At 48.4% G+C, this 17,649-nt stretch overlaps 1 protein-coding gene across 4 annotated transcripts; it reads right to left on the minus strand.

The window, feature by feature from the left end:
* Positions 1 to 861: 861 nt before the first annotated feature.
* Positions 862 to 17,233, minus strand: USB1 (U6 snRNA biogenesis phosphodiesterase 1). Of its 4 annotated transcripts, none has more exons than XM_008068013.2 (7): positions 17,032 to 17,233; positions 16,002 to 16,168; positions 10,627 to 10,810; positions 6,601 to 6,654; positions 4,295 to 4,400; positions 3,160 to 3,243; positions 862 to 1,938 (listed from the first exon to the last, which is right to left on the minus strand). In XM_008068013.2, the coding sequence occupies exons 1-7, from the start codon at positions 17,127 to 17,129 to the stop codon at positions 1,834 to 1,836; spliced, it is 798 nt and encodes a 265-aa protein (XP_008066204.1). In that variant the 5' UTR covers positions 17,130 to 17,233; the 3' UTR covers positions 862 to 1,833. The 4 variants fall into 4 exon arrangements, with proteins under 4 accessions (XP_008066204.1, XP_008066202.1, XP_008066205.1 ...); XM_008068011.2 differs by having other exon boundaries at positions 3,160 to 3,308; XM_008068014.2 differs by lacking the exon at positions 6,601 to 6,654.
* Positions 17,234 to 17,649: the final 416 nt, after the last annotated feature.

Below are 17,649 nucleotides of genomic sequence, written 5' to 3' on the forward strand. Positions count from 1 at the left end.
CTGCTCCCCTCCACTGTGGGCATCCAGAGGGCCGACCTGGTCTGGTTCACCCAAAGTGCCCAGTGCAGGGCCTAGCACAGAGCAGGTGTCAATAAGTGTGGGCTGCACAGCCAATCGCCGTGTTGCTTATAAGCCAGAAGGCATGCCTCGCTTTGTCTCCCAGAAGAACCAACCGACTGGCCAGTCAGCCAGCAGATCAATGCAGTGGGGGAACAAGGCACAGAATGTGATTTCCTGAGCCTTCGGGTAGAGCTTCCCCAGGGAAGGCAGAGTTGCAGGGGGCACGTGGGAGCCAGAGTAACAGACTCCTCTTCCCACTTTTCCTCAAGCCTTGGTGAGCCCACTCAGAGACCAGGGTTGACCAGGAGGTGCTGGGCAGGGCTGGACAGGGCTGTCCCAGGGCCGGAGCTGAGGTTAGGGCTGAGTCAGGCCCTTCTATTTCTCATGTGGCCCCAAGCAAGTTACTTAACGTGTTCTTGCTTACAAGCAGAATAGCCACTCCTACCCTATTTGTTTTTCAGGGGGTTCCTGGGAGGTAGATGAGAAGATCCTAGGGAGTACTTAGTGTGAGAGTAGTATAAGGCCTAAATGTCTGCTCACACTGCTGAGACATGGAAGTGACGACCCCTGCCACGTGCCAAGCCTAGACTGGATACGTGGGAACTCTGGGCAGGACCGGCAGGCTGGGTGACCCATCCTACTCCCATTTACCCAGGCATCATTAATGCCACTCAAGGCCACTTCAGAAGTCACAGCAGAGACTCCCACAAATACCCCTCAACCATGAATCACAGCTGTAGAGGGTGGGGAAGAGGGAAGTCGTCTTTCTACTGTGTGGAATACAAGCAGTCCAAAACAAGATCCCAAATAACAAATGCAATTTTAATTTGTTGAACATAATGTAAAACTATAATACAAAAAGACTTCAACTGTCACCAGATGACAACTGTAGAGGACTGGTCCTTGCCCTGGTGAGGGTCTGATGAGAAAGCCTGACACTTCCTCTGGGTCCCCTCAGGATACCTGCAGGCTGCAGCAGGGGACAGCAGAAGGAAGACTTGGGCTGGGGAAGGGCCCTCTCTCCTCGGGAAAGCTGATGGGGAAGCAGAGGTCACAGTGCGTTGGAGGCCTGGCTTTCAGCCACCGACCAGGTCAAAATGAAACATCTGCTTGTCTCCCCAGGCACTCGGCTGGGGCGAGTGGGAGGAAGGAATGGAGAAAGCTGATGTGGAACTGCAAATTAGCACCCTGTACCTTGGCCCTGAACTGGCCTCTGCTGGCACAGGAGGGGGCTGAGATTAAAATAAATAAATAAAAGCGACACACTTCAAGGAGGGAGGGTGACAGGCCCACTGCAGCACCTATGTTTTCGCTTGACCAGGGATGAGCCTGGGGATGATGATTCTAAAAACTCTGACCTGAGGCCAACAGTATCAACACACAAACCGCTGAAGTGGGGGAGGCGAGAGAGGGCAGGGAGGGGTTATTTGTCAGAGGGACTGCAGTTGAGATTCTGACTGAATGTGGGTGGGCTCGCTGGTGACCCCAATGTTTCTTTGCATAACCACCACAGAAGTTATTAGGATGCCCAGGCTGCCCTCTCCTGGCGATTTCTGGGAATGACCACAATACAGCAGGCTCCAACAGGCAACCTCAAAGGACCAGGAGAGAGAACCAGCCCCCAGGAAGGAGAAGGAGTGGCTTTCCTCTTGCCAGGCTCAGGGTGTGGCTGAGGCCTCCCAGCTGGAGGCTGAACGCATCCTCTGACTTTGGCAGGCTTCTCCATCTCTGCCTGGCCTGCGGAGGGGCCAGGATGCGGAAGGCCTCTGGTGCTCACTTCAAAGGCATCGAGAAGAACTTGTTCCCAGACTTGCAGCGGACCTGCTCGGTGTGCACACGCAGCAGCATCTCGGCATCTTCAAAGTCATCCACGATCTCCTTGAACCAGTAGCCAGGAGAGGACAGTCACATTAAGGGGAACCCGGGACTCAGGGGCACTGCCAACAAAACCAGGCTATGACGCTCCTTTGGAGGCTGGGCAAGCTGAGGGAGCCCAAGACCATGAAGCTCCAGCTCCGTGTTAGTCATGCGGCCTAATCACTTCTGTGACCTCATGAGGCTGGTCCCATCACCCCAGTTTTATAGATGAGGACACAAAAACTCAGAGCCCTGGGTTACAGAAGCCAAGAAAACCAGAGCTGGGACCTGGGTCTGCTGGAGTCACCAAACCAAACCAGAGCTCTTTGCTACCTCCAGTATGATCAGGACAAGAGCAAGGTGGCTTCTTAATGACAGTCCACAGGCTGTCTTCAGCCTGCACATGTTTGTTTGGCTTGCAATTTTTTTTAGTTGGAGTCTCACTCTTGCTCAGGCTGGAAGGCAGTGTCACACTCACAGCCACTGCAGCCTCTACCTGCTGGGCTCAGGTGATCCTTCTGTCTCAGCCTTCCAAGTAGCTGGAACTACAGGCATGCACCCCACCACTCCTGGCTAATTTTTTAATTTATTGTAGAGACAAAGTCTTGCCATGTTGCCCAGGCTGATCTTGAACCCATAGGCTCAAGCAATTCTCTCACCTGTATCTCCCAAGGTGCTGGGATTATAGGCGTGAGCTACCATGCCTGGACAGCAATTTTTTAAAAACCCAAATTGATTGTGAGCATTTGGAAATTGAGAGGTTACACATACAAATCTAGATTTCTGGCTTCTTTTGAAAAACAGAAGTGCTAGTAACACTAGGCCCACTTTCCTGCACAGCCACACTCCCTGCTGTCTCCCGACCGAGGCGGAGAATCAGCTGCCACTCGCTCCTGCATTGTTGGTTCTCCTCCAAGGGCACAGATGGGAAAGGCAAACATTTCACCCACTTATCGAAATATGATAGGCTCTGAGGGCTGGCACATTTCACTCATTTCCAGGATCGGCCAGACCCAAGCCTTGACCTCTGGGCAAGTGGTTAGGACTCACAGGGAAGCCGCAGCTCCTCACAGACCAGGCTTAGGGTCTCCTGCCCCATCATTTGTTTCCCAGGTATTCGGGTGTGGATGCCTAACCCTTCCCCTCCCCCACACCTAGCCTCCATTTCAGCCCTCCCCTGCAACATCTAGCTGCGCATTTCTGGAGTCCAGCACACTCCATGCTCCTGCCCCAGGAAGTCACCTGTAGTTCCCGCAGGCACTGCCCTTCCAGCTGGAGACGTGCATCGCCCACACACCAGGCCAGACTGATGTGGAACGAAGGGTCCTAGAGAGGAAGAGCAGGAGGCAGGCAGTCACTTGGATGCCCTCGCAGGCCCAGCCATCACAGGTCTGTAACAGAGATGTCATGGTATCCCTGCTGCCCTCACGGCCCACCCTGTGGCACACTAGACCCTCACTGCTCATCCCAGCACCCTCCACAGGCAGTCAAATAGCCCAGGCCGCTGGCCCTTGCTATGGACTGAATTGTGCCCCCTCCCCCAGATTCATGAAGCCCTAACCCCCAGTGATAGCATTTAGAGATGGGGTTTAGGGTTAGATGAGGTCATGAGGGTGGGGCCCTCATGATGGGATTAGTACCCCTGAAGAAGAGACACCAGAGAGCTTGCGCACCCCTTTCTTTCTCCCCCTCTACCATGTGAAAACACAGCTAGAAGTCGGCCCTCTACAAGTCAGGAAGAGCCTCATCAGAAACCAACTATGTGGGTACCTTAACCTTGAGCTTCCATCCTGCAGAACTGTGCAAAAATAAATTTCTGTTGTCTAGGTCACTACAGTTCACAGTATTTTGATATGGCAGTCTGAACTAAGACATGTTCTCAGAGGTTTTTCTTTAAATATCATAGACTCATTAAATTTGTAAACCTGGGAGACAATCCAGGCTAAAACTAATGAACCTTTAAAGCCTTGACAGTCAACTTAAGAGTCCAAGCACTCTCAGGGGGCCTGGGTCAGGGGCGGAAAGGTATGCAAACCTACAACTCTTCCTGGGTGGTCAATTTTACTAAGAATTATCAGGGACAACTACATATTAAGAAAATATAAAAACAAACATGGGTACATTATAGAGTAGAAGGCACAAGCCTTGAGCATATTTAAAATGTGATAAGATTTCTAAAAAATGTTGGACTTCAGGTGGGCTGCATCTGACCACACCTCAGACCCCTCACCTCCCAGGGGTGTGTTCTCTGAGGGTTTGCATTCGGGCCACTCCACATGGGAAAGTTCTAAAGGCTCTCTGGTTTGCAAGGGCTTCTTTAAGGGTGGCTTTATTCCAGTTACAGATGGGCCAGTGAAACAGCAGCCCTGTTTATTACCTGGTAGAAAGTGGTGAGGTCGAATTCCTCCATGACTCTGTCCACCTCTGAAACCAGATCTAGGAACTGGGCATGCCCTGAGGTGACCTCAAGCCCAACAAAGGTCCTGGAGAGAGAAGTGGAGACAACATGGGCATGAGATGTGGCCTCTGAGAATACAAACCGTCTGAGTGGGGGCAGAGGATGTGCCAGACAGAAAGCCGAGAGGCCTGGGCACTGAGCCTGACCCTATCCCCTGGTAAGCTCGCGTTCCTGCTCCACAAGCTGACTTCTCCTCTTGTCTTTAAACCTTCCTTCCCCACTTCCAACCCACCCCTCTCTCCTCCTTCCCCTGGGTCTAATAACCTTACAGGAACTCACTCACAGGCCACGGCTGAGCCTACAGTCCTAGAAACTTCTGCATACCTGTTCATCACTCCTGCCGCAGACAACTCTGGTTCTCAGGGGAGACCCTTTCTCAAGGACTTTGCTCTCTGACATCTGCTACTCCTCCCACAAGCACTCAGATATGCTGTCTCACATCTCTAAAAACCCTCCCCTGAAGCCACATCTTCAGCCAGCCCCATCCCACTCTCAGCAAAATTTCTCAAGATGATTCATCTGCCTTCACCTGTCTACTTCCTCACCTTCCATCTCCAGCCCACTTCGCAGGAAGTGCTCTTGTCAAAGTTGTCAGCGGTCTCCATGTTACCAATGCCAATAGACACCTCGCTGTCCGCATCTTGGCCTCAGCAGTATCTGAAACAGCTGAGCCTACCCTCCTTGGAACCCGTTCTCTCTTGGCTCCCAAGACGCCACTCGCTACAGTCCTGACGGGATCCCATCTCTGGCCTCCTGGCCCATCTCCTCTGCTGCCCTCAGATCTTCTCCATCCATTCTCTCCAGCAAGGGGCCTCACCTGGTCCCACCTCCCCACACAAGCTGATGACACCCACATGGATCTCCAGCTGGCACCCCTCCTGACATTTCCACCTGGGGGTCTAACAGGCAGAGAAGTCTAGTGGTTACAACAGACAGGTGCCAGTGGAGCTTCTGATTTTCATCCCACCAGTGTTTTCTATCACAGAAAATGGGGTGAGTTGTTCAAACCCGACTCAGGAGTCGACTCAAATTCATCCCGACTTCACACAAATCCCACCCATTGGAAACTCCAGCTGATTCTGCCTCCAGGGTAACTCAGATGTGTCTACTTCTCGCTCTTCCACTGCCATCACCCTAATCCAGGCCACCACTGTCCCTCCCTTGGATGACATGTGTCTTCTCTCTGTCTCCCTGCTTCCACACTTGCTCCTCATGTCTCTTCCCCAGACTCCTTAGCCATGGACACAGACGTGGATGTCAATTTATAGACCAGCTTCTAGAAACATAAACCAGATCATGTCTCTCCTTGTTCAAAATCCAGACTCTGTACCTGGCCTCGAAGGCCCTGCAGGAGGAGCTAAAGCCTACCTGACTCCCCTCCCAGCACTCGCCCACATCTCCCGGGCTCCACCTCACCAGCCCTCCAGCACGCCCAGCTCTTTCCTGCCTCGGGGTCACTTGATTTGCTGTGTCCTCCACTTGACACTCCTGTGGCAGCTCTTCCCAGGGCTTGCTCCTTCTCATCTGCAGGTGCCATCAGATGCATTTCCCTGGCCACTTCCCGGGTGCCCTCCTGCACCACCACTCCTGACTACCTCAGTCACACACATTACTGGTTATCTGTCTCCTCCGCAGAATATAAGCTCCCAAAGAACAGGGGCATGTCTGCCTCCTCGCAACTGACTCTTTACCAAGTGTCTGGCACAAGTGGCTGCTTCACAGGTTTGTGCAGCATGGAACAGGCGAGTCAATGAATGAGCCTCCATCAGAAGTGAGAGAAGGTGGCTCCATGAGTGGACAGACAGGGAGGCTCCCTCTGAAACCGTGATAATGACAATTTCTTCTTTGGTTCATCTGACACTTTAATACTTTCTAACGTTCCGAAGCCCTTTGGGCTCATCTGAAATACTCAGTGATGGATCCAGGGGCGGCATGTGCTGGTGTGGACAGAGGTGAAGATACAGGCCCGACATGACAACTGGGGACACAGCTGGGTGGGAACCAGTCTTGTGACTTTAATAGGCTTTTCTCACTCTCAACCTCGGCATGCCCAGCCCTGCTCCCTTGTTATTTTTTTTTTAAAGGGTTCAGATCTAGGGATAGCTGCCTTTGTAGTCATCCAGCTGGTGAAAAAAAACCAGGGACAATCAAGTCCAGAAACAAGCATTCTCTCAATCTTTGCACCACAGAATCTTCTGGTCGTGACTGAGGGTGGGGGCACCCACCTGGTTTTCTCTTGATTGGTATAAATCTTTACCCGGTTGGCAGTAAAGAAGAATCTGAAATTCAGAAGAAGGACCATATTTTCGGTGAATAATAAGGGGGAAAAAAGCAGAAAAAAACAGTTTATGTTTTAAAAAAAAAGAGTTTTGAAAATACAGTTAACTCTTTTTATACTTAATACTGTCACCCTGTGACAGGTGGTAAATTGAATCCTAAAATTTTAGCACTCGACAAGACCTTAAGATCACGCAGTCCAAGTAACACATGGCACCATCCAGATGCTGGCAACAATTTCACTTTGGTAATAGCAGTTCATGTCAGTAAGCAATTTGAGACTATCTCAACTTTACTGATGGGGACTGAGAGTCTTATTCATCAAGCAGGTGGTAATAAACCATTTAAGAGCCAGTTCGTTTCTTGCAGGTTAAACAAGGACAACTCCGATTTAGTCTAAGCAATAACAAGAACAGCTCCTTTGTACCAGGGGCTAAGCTTAAGGCTCTGTGCACATCAGTTTGTGGAATCCTCACTATAATGATGCCATTTTACTGAAAAGGAAACTGAAGCTTGGTGAAGTTGAATTTGGTGAGCCAGGATTTGAACCTCAGTCTGCCTGATTTCAAAGTCTTTGCTCTCACCTGTAACCATTTTAGTGAAGGGAAGTGGGTCTCTGTTGTGAAACTGAGACAGAAACCCCCACCCCCACCTACCCTTTAGATCAGAAACACGGGGATCAGTCAGGTTTAGCTAGGTCATGCTTTGACTCTGGCTGCTTCAGATTATGTTCTCTGGGATACTAGAGGGAAGACTGGCTTCCTGCTGCTCATGGAACAACCTGGCAAATCCCGTCACAGGAAAAGATCATTTTACAGCTCCCAGGCCAAGGGCCTCACACCCATCTAAGGGAACACAATCCACCAGCATGCTGGGTAGTCTCACACTTGTTCAAGAGCACACAGTCATTCAACTTTCTGCTTCCCCACACAGCCTTCAACCTAACACAGTCTTTTTTGGGAGACCATAAGGGATGAAAGAATCACCAGAAGCGTGGTTAAATGCAACTTTCACAAAGAGTTCTGCAAGGTGTCTGACAAACATCCTGGATGTTTATGCCCAGCCAACACCCCCTGTCCTGCTGACTGTGTGTTGGAGGACTGCTCTCCAACCCTATTTCAGGCAGCACCTAACCTGGGCCTGGCCAGTCACAGCACAGCATGTTCTCAGCTGCAGCAACAGAATCAGGGGGGCACTGCCCACTTTGGGTCATCTTAGGCTCAACCAGACATCACACTTGGAGAGACCATACCTGGCTGGGCTTCACTAAGGACATAGGGCAACATCAAATCCGTATCCTCAGTGGGGCCTGCCCAATGGTCTAGGAGCTGTTCTCTGGTCCCCCAGTGAGTAAGGGACGATGCCACAAGTATGCCCCTTGGGCAGTTTCCAGAGGTCCCAACAAGGTACCTGCTCAGGTAAAGAACCACTGCATGTAGGGAAGTCCAGGCTGTGGCTTCCCCCCAGGAGCCTAGTTCATGCATAGTCTTCCCAGTGCATGTGCAGTGTGCCAGTCGGTCATTTTTTACCACGAGCGACGTTGCTGACACAGCTGGCCTCCCACCTTCATCCAGGCAACAGAGCTTCAGGAGGACAAGGGGAGTACTCTCATGCAGAAGGGGAAAGGGTTCGTTAACTCTTTACTCACAAAGGGAGGGCACATAAGCAGAATCAGACCAATCACTCATTCCCATGACTTTTGCTGGACAATTAGAAAAGAGGGCTATCTTTCCAGGCTGGTACAGCATCAGCCTGAGAAGGCTGATTTCCTTTGTCAGCATGAGAATGAAGCCACCACAGAGGGGACAGAGCTGAGATGATAAGAGTCAGGTGCCACCTGACATCTTTCGGTCATCCTGATCCACTCATGCATGAAGTCAGTGCTACCTCTAAACCTTTTAGTTATACCAGCCTATGAATTCCCCTTTGGTTTAAGCCTCTTTGGGCTGGGTTTCTGGCACCTGTGATCAAAAGAGTCCCGTTAATATACATATGACTCAAGAGATCTGACAGTGACAATCAAAAAAAGGAGGAGGTGGGACTAGGTTGAGAGATGGGCTTTAGTCCTAATTCTCTGGCTAAGGAATTTGGATTGGGACAAATCCTTTGTTCCTCTGGCCCTCAGAAGGGTTCAACTAAATGGACGGTTTTCCAAGTGGGCAGAGGCATTCTACAAAATCTCTGGGTCTAAGGCTCCCTGAGCTGCAGGGTGGGGCTTTAAAGAGAAGACCTCTGCTTTTATCTGTTACACATCTATGCATCAAGCTTCTCTGAAACACCTTGTTTGAAGAAAGGCTCTGCTGATAAAAGGCAATCAGAAAACCATCACTTGGAGGACTTCTTAGGCTCCTTCTAGTACCAAGAGCGAAGGGTCCAGAGGATGCTAACAGGGTTGTTTGTTCCTGCTCAGTCACTCCACAAGCATCTATCTGATGCCTACAGTGAGCAGAGTACCTGGAAGAAAGCCGTGGGGTGATTCCGAGAGAAAACTCAGTCCTGGCTCAGAGGAACTTGGGCTCCACAGGGGGACACAGACATAAAAATGATGGGTATGAGGCTAAGTGAGATGAGCACCAGGGTGTAAACAACTGTAGGACCAGACGATCCCTGGGACTGAGGGATTCTGGGGATGCCAACCGGGAGAGCCTCAGGCAAAGAACAGGGTTTGATTTGGTCAAGCCTAACAGGAAAGGCATTTCTGGAAGGAGGAGAGGTATAACATAGATAAGGGGGGAGAAAAGCTCTAGGCTGACAGACAAAGCCAAAGGGGATCCAGTTCTGACCCTTTAGCAAGTGCCACGCTGAAGGCATGCGTGACCTCGTTTCATCCTCACAAGCCCTCCCTAAGGTAGCACCACCACTACCATGACCTGTATACAGATGTGACTTAAGAAAAGACATATATGTTGGTCTTGCCCAGTTCTTGATGTTGAGATCCTAAACCCCGTGTAATTTTCTAAGCAGTGAGGGGCCAGAAGCATCTTTTGTCCTATGATTTGGTCTATGACCCCAGTTTCCAACACAGCTCCTAAATCCTTCCCATTTCTGGGCAATAGGAGCATCTCTGTTCTCCCTAGGCAACTCCTGGTAGGCTCCTGGAGGGGGCTGGTCACCAGAAAGAGCAAGTCATGACTAGAAGCCTGGCACTTTCACCTCACCCCCACCCCATCCTCCTGGGAGGAAAAGGGAGCTAGAGAACAAGTGAGTCATCAATCCTACCTATGTGATAAGGCCTCCATAAAAAACCCCAAAGTTCAAGTTTCAAGAGCTTCTGTTGGTAAACAAGAACACACCCGAGTGCTGGAAGGCTGGTGGGCCCCAACTCTCACAGAGTCAGAAGTGCCTGTGCCAGGATCCCTTTCAGACCTCACCCTCTGTATTTCTTCATCTGCTGTTCATTTATATACCTCAGTATCAATTGGTAACCTAGTAAGTGAAATGTTTTCCTGAGTTCTGTGAGTCATTCTAGAAAATAATCCAACCTGAGGAGGGGATCACCAGAACCTCTAATTTGCAGTGAAATCAGGCCAACATGGCACTGGCATCTGAAGTGGACGGTAGTCCTGTGGGACTGAACTCCCAACCTATTAGGTCTGTGCTAACCCTAGGTCGTTAGTGTCAGAACCGAGTTAAACTGCAGGCTGGAGTTGGTGTCTGGAGAGTTAGAGACTGGTGGTGTGAGAACCACTCCCCTGTCTAGTCACAGAAGTGCTGGAAATACTGAGTGAGAGTACACCGAAAAACAGTTGGTTTTTCCTATATAGCAGACAAGGACTCGGAGACATCAAGCTGACATGGCCTGTCCAAGGTCACACAGGATGAGATGTACAGCAGGCAGCCCCAGGAGAGGTTCAGTGTTCTATCTTTAGGTTTGGCCTGCTTGTGGGGTAATACACACCCCACCCCTACAAGCCCAAAGTAGCTCAGGAACGGAGGTGGCGCCTGGAGGAGAGGGAGCCGAGAGAAGCACTCACCGCTGAAAGGAGGCCATGCGGTCTTTCAAAGCCTGCACAAAGGGGAGAATCCAGTGGTGGCGCAGAACCACGCTCTGGGACAGGCTGAGGTGGAATGCCTCCATCCTCACCAGCCGGGGGACATAGGTCTGGGCATGAGGCAGCAACGTACCAAGTAGATCCAGGAACTCCTCCTTGGCTTCATCTGGGAGGGAAGAATGAAGAGAGTGGGCTGTTCACTTTGCCAAGGTGTCATGGCTGAATAAAGCCCAGAAGGCAGAGAGGGGTCCTTATTACTCTGGATTTTGGGAGAAAATCACTTTAAGAGCAGCCTCCAGATATGTATTCTAATAATGTTTTCATAGGAATTTCTGGTTATAAACTTAACACACGCTCATTGTAAAGAATTCAAGGAAACAAGAAGTATGCAGGGGACTTCTGGTTTCTGGCCAAGCATGTAAGAAGCTTGGAAGTTACCACCTCATCCTAATAACACACACAATGATGAACACTGAAAAAGCAACAACTATTCTTCTCTGTAAGAGACGTAAGGTCACAAGGGACTCCAAAATTGGAGAGACCAACATATGAATACAGAGTCTCACAAATTACTGAACCAGTGGGCTGAAACCTCTGTAAGAACCAGGGCAAGGGAAAACCAGAACTGTAATAGAGCTACAAACTGTAAAAGGAAAACCAGAGATTCAGTGTGTATAAATCTGAGAGCCAAAAACTCCAGGGGACCCAGTCATTGGGTGATGACCTCACACTTTTTGTGAGTTTTACCTTCTGGAGCTCTAACAGGGTTTCACAGTGAGTATCAGAGAAAAATACCCTTCTCTTCTGGCAGGGGAAGGGGAAAGAAAGCATTCTGAAATATAAGAGTAGATGCAAAAAAAAAAACAAAACCAGAATTATTTTTTTGGAGGAGAGGTCCCATGTAGTACAGGCTTCCCTTGCTAGGTAAGTGTTCTAGGAACCCATTGGCATCAGTGTACCAGTTAAGCTAGCATTGTGAAAGGCTATGCTTGGCTTCAGTGAATTTTTTTTTTTAGATTCTTTCAACGTATTTGCCCATTTCATGGCGGATGATTTGCGAGCACACCTGCCCACATCATGCTGAGTGTTCAGCAATTTCTGACCAGAAATGGTACGACCCCCCCCAAGCTCCACCCTCCCTATTCACCTGAACTCACCCCAAACGACCTTTTTTGGTTTCCCTGGATGAAAAAAGTCCTCCAAGGGAAATGTTTTGCTGACATGGAAGAGGTGAAACAAAAATGGCAAAAGCACTAAAAGGCATCAAAATTGACAAGTTCAAAAACTTTTGCACAGTGGAAAAAGCATCTCGATAGGTATATTGCATCAAATGGAGAGTGCTTTGAAGGTGACTGAAGTTTAAACATGAAGAATAAAGACACAATTTCTTATAAGCAAATTCCAGGTTTTTTGGGTTCCCCCTTGTATATGGGAACATTCTGTTCTTCTTAACAAAGTCTGCTCTCAGTAGAAATGATTTAATCAGAGCCTAACCTGATGGTGTTTTATCAGACCCTAACTGACCTGGGGGGATTGAAATACCCAACATCAGTCCCCTCTAGCCATCCTGTCCCACCTAAGAAAGGGGAGACCCAGAGAAGAACATGGGAAGTTCACATTCCAGGGGCACAGGTTCCCCCAGACTGAGACCTAATCATAGGCTATAGAACGCTTCCTATTTCTCACACCTCGCCACCATATTACTACAGGTGTATTTACAGCAGCTTCTTTTACACAGCACAGCATTTCCAGCTATCAAGAAAAAATTACAAGACATACCAAAGGGCAAAAATACAGTCTGAAAAGACATAGTAAGCATCAGAACCCCTTAACAAATTTAAAAGACAAGAAATCATACAACATACTCCTGACGGCAGGCAACAATGGAATTAAACAAGAAATCAATAACAGAAATATAGCTGGAAAATCCCCAAATACTTGGAGATTAAATAACACACTTCTAAAGAATACAGGGGTCAAAAAAGAAATCTCAAGAAAAATTTACAAATATTTGGAACAAAATAAAAATTAAAGGCCAACTTATCAAAACTTGTGGGCTGCAGCAGGAGTTTTTTAGAAGGATATTTGTGACAGTGATTGTACATCTTAGAAATGAAGATCTAAAATCAATTATCTGGCTGGGCTCAGCGACTCAGCCTGTAATCCCAGCACTTTGGGAGGCTGGGGCGAGTGGATTGCCTGAGCCCATGGGTTCGAGACCAGCCTGAGCAACTTGGCAAGACCTCGTCTCTACAATAAAATAAAAAATAGCTGGGTGTGGTAGCACGCGTCTGTAGTTCTGGCCACTTGGAAGGCTGAAGCAGAAGGATCGCTGGAGCCCAGAAGGTCAACGCTGGGGTGGCTGTGAGCGTGTGTACCACTGCACTCTAGCCTGGGCGAAGGAGGGAGACTCCAACTCAATAATAATAATAATAAATAAATAAAATCAATTATCTAAGTTTCCACCTTAGGAAGCTAGAAAGAGAACAGCAAATTCAATTCAAAGTAAGTAGAATAAAAGAAATAGTAAAAACTAGAGTAGAAATCAATAAAACTGAAAACAGGAAATCAGTATAGAAGATCAACAAAACCAAAAGCTGGTTCTTTAAAAAGATCAGTAAAATTGATAAGCCTCTAGCCAAGCTAATTAAGAAAAAAAGAGAAAGAACACAAATGACTAATATCAGAAATGAAAAAGGGGACATGCTGGGCACAGTGGCTCATGCCTATAATCCCAGCACTTTGGGAGGCTGAGGTGAGAGGATTTTCTGAGCCCACGGGTACAAGACCAGCCTGGGCAACTTGACGAGGCCTCATCTCTACAATAAAAAAATCAAAAAATTAGCCAGACGTGGTGGTGCATGCCTGTAGTTCCAGCTACTTGGAAGGCTGAGGTGGAAGGATCTCCAGAGCATAGCAAGTCAAGGCTGCGGTGGCCGTGAGCATGCCACTGTGCTCCAGCCTGGGCAACAAAGTGAGACTTGAACTAAAAAAAAAAAAGAAAGAAAGAAAGAAAAAGGGGACAAGGGAACATCACTATAGATTCCATGGACATTAAAAGGATAATCAAGAAATACTATGAATAACTCTAGGTCCATAAATTTGATAATCTAGATGAATTGGAACAAGTCCTTGAAAGACACAATCTGCCAAAACAAAAGAAAAATAGACAATCTCAATAGGCCTATAACTATCAAAGAAATTGAATCATAATTAATTACCTTTCAAAAAGAAGGCATCAGGCCCAGATGGGTTCACTAAGGAATTCCACCAAACATTCAAGGAAGAAATCATCTCAATTCTCTACAGTCAGCTTCTATCTTTCAGAAGATAGAAACCAAAAGAATACTTTCTGACTCATTTTATGAGGCCAGCATTTCCACATACCAAAATCAGACAACAATATTACAAGAAAAGTACAAATATTTCTCATGGACATAGATGTAAGATCCTCAACAAAATAGGAAATCTCTGTACCTTCTGTTCAATTTTTCTGTGAGCCTAAAACTGCTTTAAAAAATAAAGACTATTAAGACCAAAAAAAAGTTTTAAAATATGCAAAGGAGAAAGCAGGGGGCCCAGAAATCCTATCAACCTAGAGTAGTGGTCTTTAAGCGACTGTGATCACACAGTTCATTAGTAAAACATGTTTGCACACATAACTCCAATAAACTTATATTTATCAATTACAAATGTCTGATGTAAAATTATGTGGATTATAAAACAGAAATTTAAGGATAGGCCTGGTGGTTCATGCTAATCCTAGCACTTCAAAAGGCTAAGGCAGGAGGATTGCTTGAGTCCAGGCGTTCAACACCAACCTAGGCAATATAGCAAGATCTAATCTCTAAAAAAATTAGCTGGGCATGGTGTTGTGCCTATAGTCCCAGCTACTCAGGAGGCTGAAGCAGAAGGATCACCTGAGCCCAGGAGGTCCAGGCCGTGGTGAGCCATGATCATGCCACCGCACTCCAGCCTAGGTGACCGAGTGAAAACCACGACTCAAAAAAAAAAAAAAAAGTTCTAATGCTTTTCTTCTCACATTCTAATGGATCACTTTGACCCTTCCCCCAGGGGACATACACCCCACTTTCAAGACCACTACCCTGGAGATAAAGACTGTTAAACTTTGGTACCTGTTTCCATAGCTTTTTCTCAGTGCATATACTAACGATATATTTTATTTGCTAAAAAATAAAATTTTTATTTTATTTTTTAATTTTATTTTTATTTTGAATGGTGAGAGGACACCATTCAAAGGATTCTGCAGCTAGCTCTCAACATAGAGCACTACATGTTGCACATCCTTCCACTCAGTACAGAGAGGTCATGCTCACTATTACAGCTCCATAGTAATCATCTAATCAGAAACAATGCAATGCATTTCTTTAATTCAGTTTATTGATAGACATTTAGCATGATTCCAATTCTTCACAAAGAACACACAACGACCACTCTCATACATTTACATTATTTGTTGGTTTTTTTCTTTACCAAACAGGTGACAGAGCTGCACAGTTAACAGTTTTCTTACCCCTAGCATCTTACTCGATTTGCCCAAATGCCCTGGTTCATAAGCAGTATCTCATCTCCATTCTACAAATGGAGAAATGGAGGTTCCAAGAGCTTACCTGACCTAACACAAAACAGTAAGAGCCATCACTCACTGTGTACTGTGCTAAAAACTTGACATGGCTTATCTGATTTAATCTTCACCAAAATCCTAGGAGATAGGTACTACTATTACCCCCATTTTGGAGGTGAGGAAACTGAGGTTCTGCAATGTCCAGTAACCTACTAAAGGGCACCCATGGTCGGATGTAGTAGAGTGAGGTCTGACGCTGAAGCCTGGACATTTTCTGCCTGCTGCAGCTCATCAGGGGTGGGGGGGGTGGGACTTGAACCCTGCATACCCAAGGACCTCTCAGAAATAAAGTGCCAGGTGCATCCTGGGATGGCTTTGACAACATGCTCTAGAACCTCCCTTTGGTCACCTCCTCATGAGCAAGAACATCATATTTAGGGTTATTAAAAAAGATTTCCACACTTTATCAACAAAGGTACCTACATAATCAACATTTGTATACCTAACCCTGAATTGTACCCCACATCTTTAAAATAAAATTTAAAAAGAAAAAAAGAAAATGCTAACAAATATATTTCAAGCAACGAATTCAAAACTGAAACCAAAGTTACAGAAAAATCACTAATTCTTGAAACTTGCTCTTTCCCTGCTGAGTCAATCTCTTTACCACTACCAGTTCAGAGATTTCTGGTTTCTTCCTCATAGCTGGGGCCAGATTCCTCCCTCAAGTGGCACCTGTTGGTTCGCCTCTGGCCTTTCAGACATTACTTACATGGTACGTAAACGTGGGTAGCCCAGTTGCCCCGCTCATGGGGGAAGGTGCGCACACGCCCCCCATGTTTCTCACTGTCATCTTCAGGTCCCTCCTCAGTACCTAGGTACATGTTCAGCACACAGTCAGGTACTGGGAACTTCTGACTGGGAATAGGGCCCTGGCCACTGCAAGAGAAAAAAGAAAACAAACATATTTATCTTCCTAGCGTTCTCTACCTTTGTACATACAAAAGTTGTAAACCCTTATACATGGTGACTCAGAGTGTGTATTTCCAGTTCGGTGTGGATAGCAGCTTCTAGATAGCCACAAAGCTGTTATCCTAGTATTGTCTCACCGGGGTCTTCAACAACTCTGGGAGGCAGACCTTAGGAGAGGGCACATGGTCCCCATGGGAAACGACAGGGCAGGCAGCAATGTGTGGTTCAGAGGTCACATTCCCTAGCTGGACAGGCCTGAGCTGGAGTAGCATGTTATTCTGAATCTCAGATTCTTCACCTGTAAAGTCTATTTCTACCTGATAGAGCTATTGAGATCAATTGAGATACTGCTTGTAGAGCACCCCGCAAAGATAAAGCCTGGCACGGAAGAACCTAAGCCCCAGGAAGTAAGACACCGAGAAGGTTTTGTTCAATGCTGAGTTCCCAGGCTCGAGCCTGGCGCAGAGTGGGTGCTCAACGAACATTTACTGGATCCATGAAAAAGCTCTCCATAGGCTTTAGCAATTATTATTATTGGAAGTGTTCGAACGAGGAAACAGACCTAGGACGATAGAGCGATGTGCGCCAGGCGACGGAGTAGGCCATCGGCGGAGGCTGGACCCGAACCCGTGCCCTGCCTTCCAGCTGGGCCCCACCGCGGCGGGGGGAGCACTCTGGGGCTTTGTCCAGAGGCAAGGACCCTCCTTTCCTTCCTCTGCGCCCCTTTTCCTTCCCCAGGAGCCGTCCCGCATCCTCCCCCTGACGCTCAAGTCCGGTCCGGATCTCGGGCGAATCCGCGCGCCCTCCCGACAAACTTCCACCCTCCTCACCGACGGCAGGTCCCATCCCCGGGCCGAGTCCGCGCCCCAGCCTCGGATTCATCCTCCGAGCCGCTGCTGCTGTAGCCCACCAGGGGCGCCGCGCTCATGGGGCCGTGTCCGAGATAGCACAGCAGGCCCGCCGACAACCTCAGCCCGCACCCGGGGTTCCGCTGCGCCGGAAGTGCCCTCCCGGGGGCGGAGCCTGGGCTGGGACCGCCTTGGGGCGGGGCCTGGAGGGGGCCAGGCGGGGCGGGACCCAGCCGGACCGTAGCGAAGACTCGGCCCACCGATTCCGCGCGGCCTGCCGGTGGTTGCCTGGCTACCTGGCGTCTCTCGTGTACCCATTTCGTAGATCACTCAGGACGCTCACTCTCTGTCCGCTGTTTTGTCTACAGCCACCTAGACCAGCCCTCCCAGACACGACTCCCGGGTCAGTGCACTAGACCCAGCAGGGACCCCCGCCCTCCAGGTGCGGCCAGGACCAGAAGCTCCGGAGCCTCCTTCCTGAACTGGCGCAAAGTCCAAGCCTTGGGGTCCCTCCCCCAAAAGCCCGGCTGAGCGGTTGGCGGCAGGCCAACTCCAGAAGACCAGGGATCTAGGAGGCCCCTCCTCCTCTCAGGTGCTGAG

The sequence above is a fragment of the Carlito syrichta genome, unplaced genomic scaffold, assembly GCF_000164805.1.
Source record: "Carlito syrichta isolate Samal-C Ts95f unplaced genomic scaffold, Tarsius_syrichta-2.0.1 Scaffold309854, whole genome shotgun sequence".
Taxonomy (NCBI): Eukaryota; Metazoa; Chordata; class Mammalia; order Primates; family Tarsiidae; genus Carlito; species Carlito syrichta.

Excerpts from the sequence above, each read along its gene's own strand:
- USB1 (XM_008068011.2), bottom strand. The coding sequence starts at position 17,129 with ATGAGCGCGGCGCCCCTGGTGGGCTACAGCAGCAGCGGCTCGGAGGAT. Across the intron at positions 16,169-17,031 it reads GGGGATGGGACCTGCCGTCG|TGGCCAGGGCCCTATTCCCA; the intron begins GTGAGGAGGGTG and ends TTTCTCTTGCAG. Across the intron at positions 1,939-3,159 it reads AGTGCCTGCGGGAACTACAG|GAGATCGTGGATGACTTTGA; the intron begins GTGACTTCCTGG and ends TACTGGTTCAAG.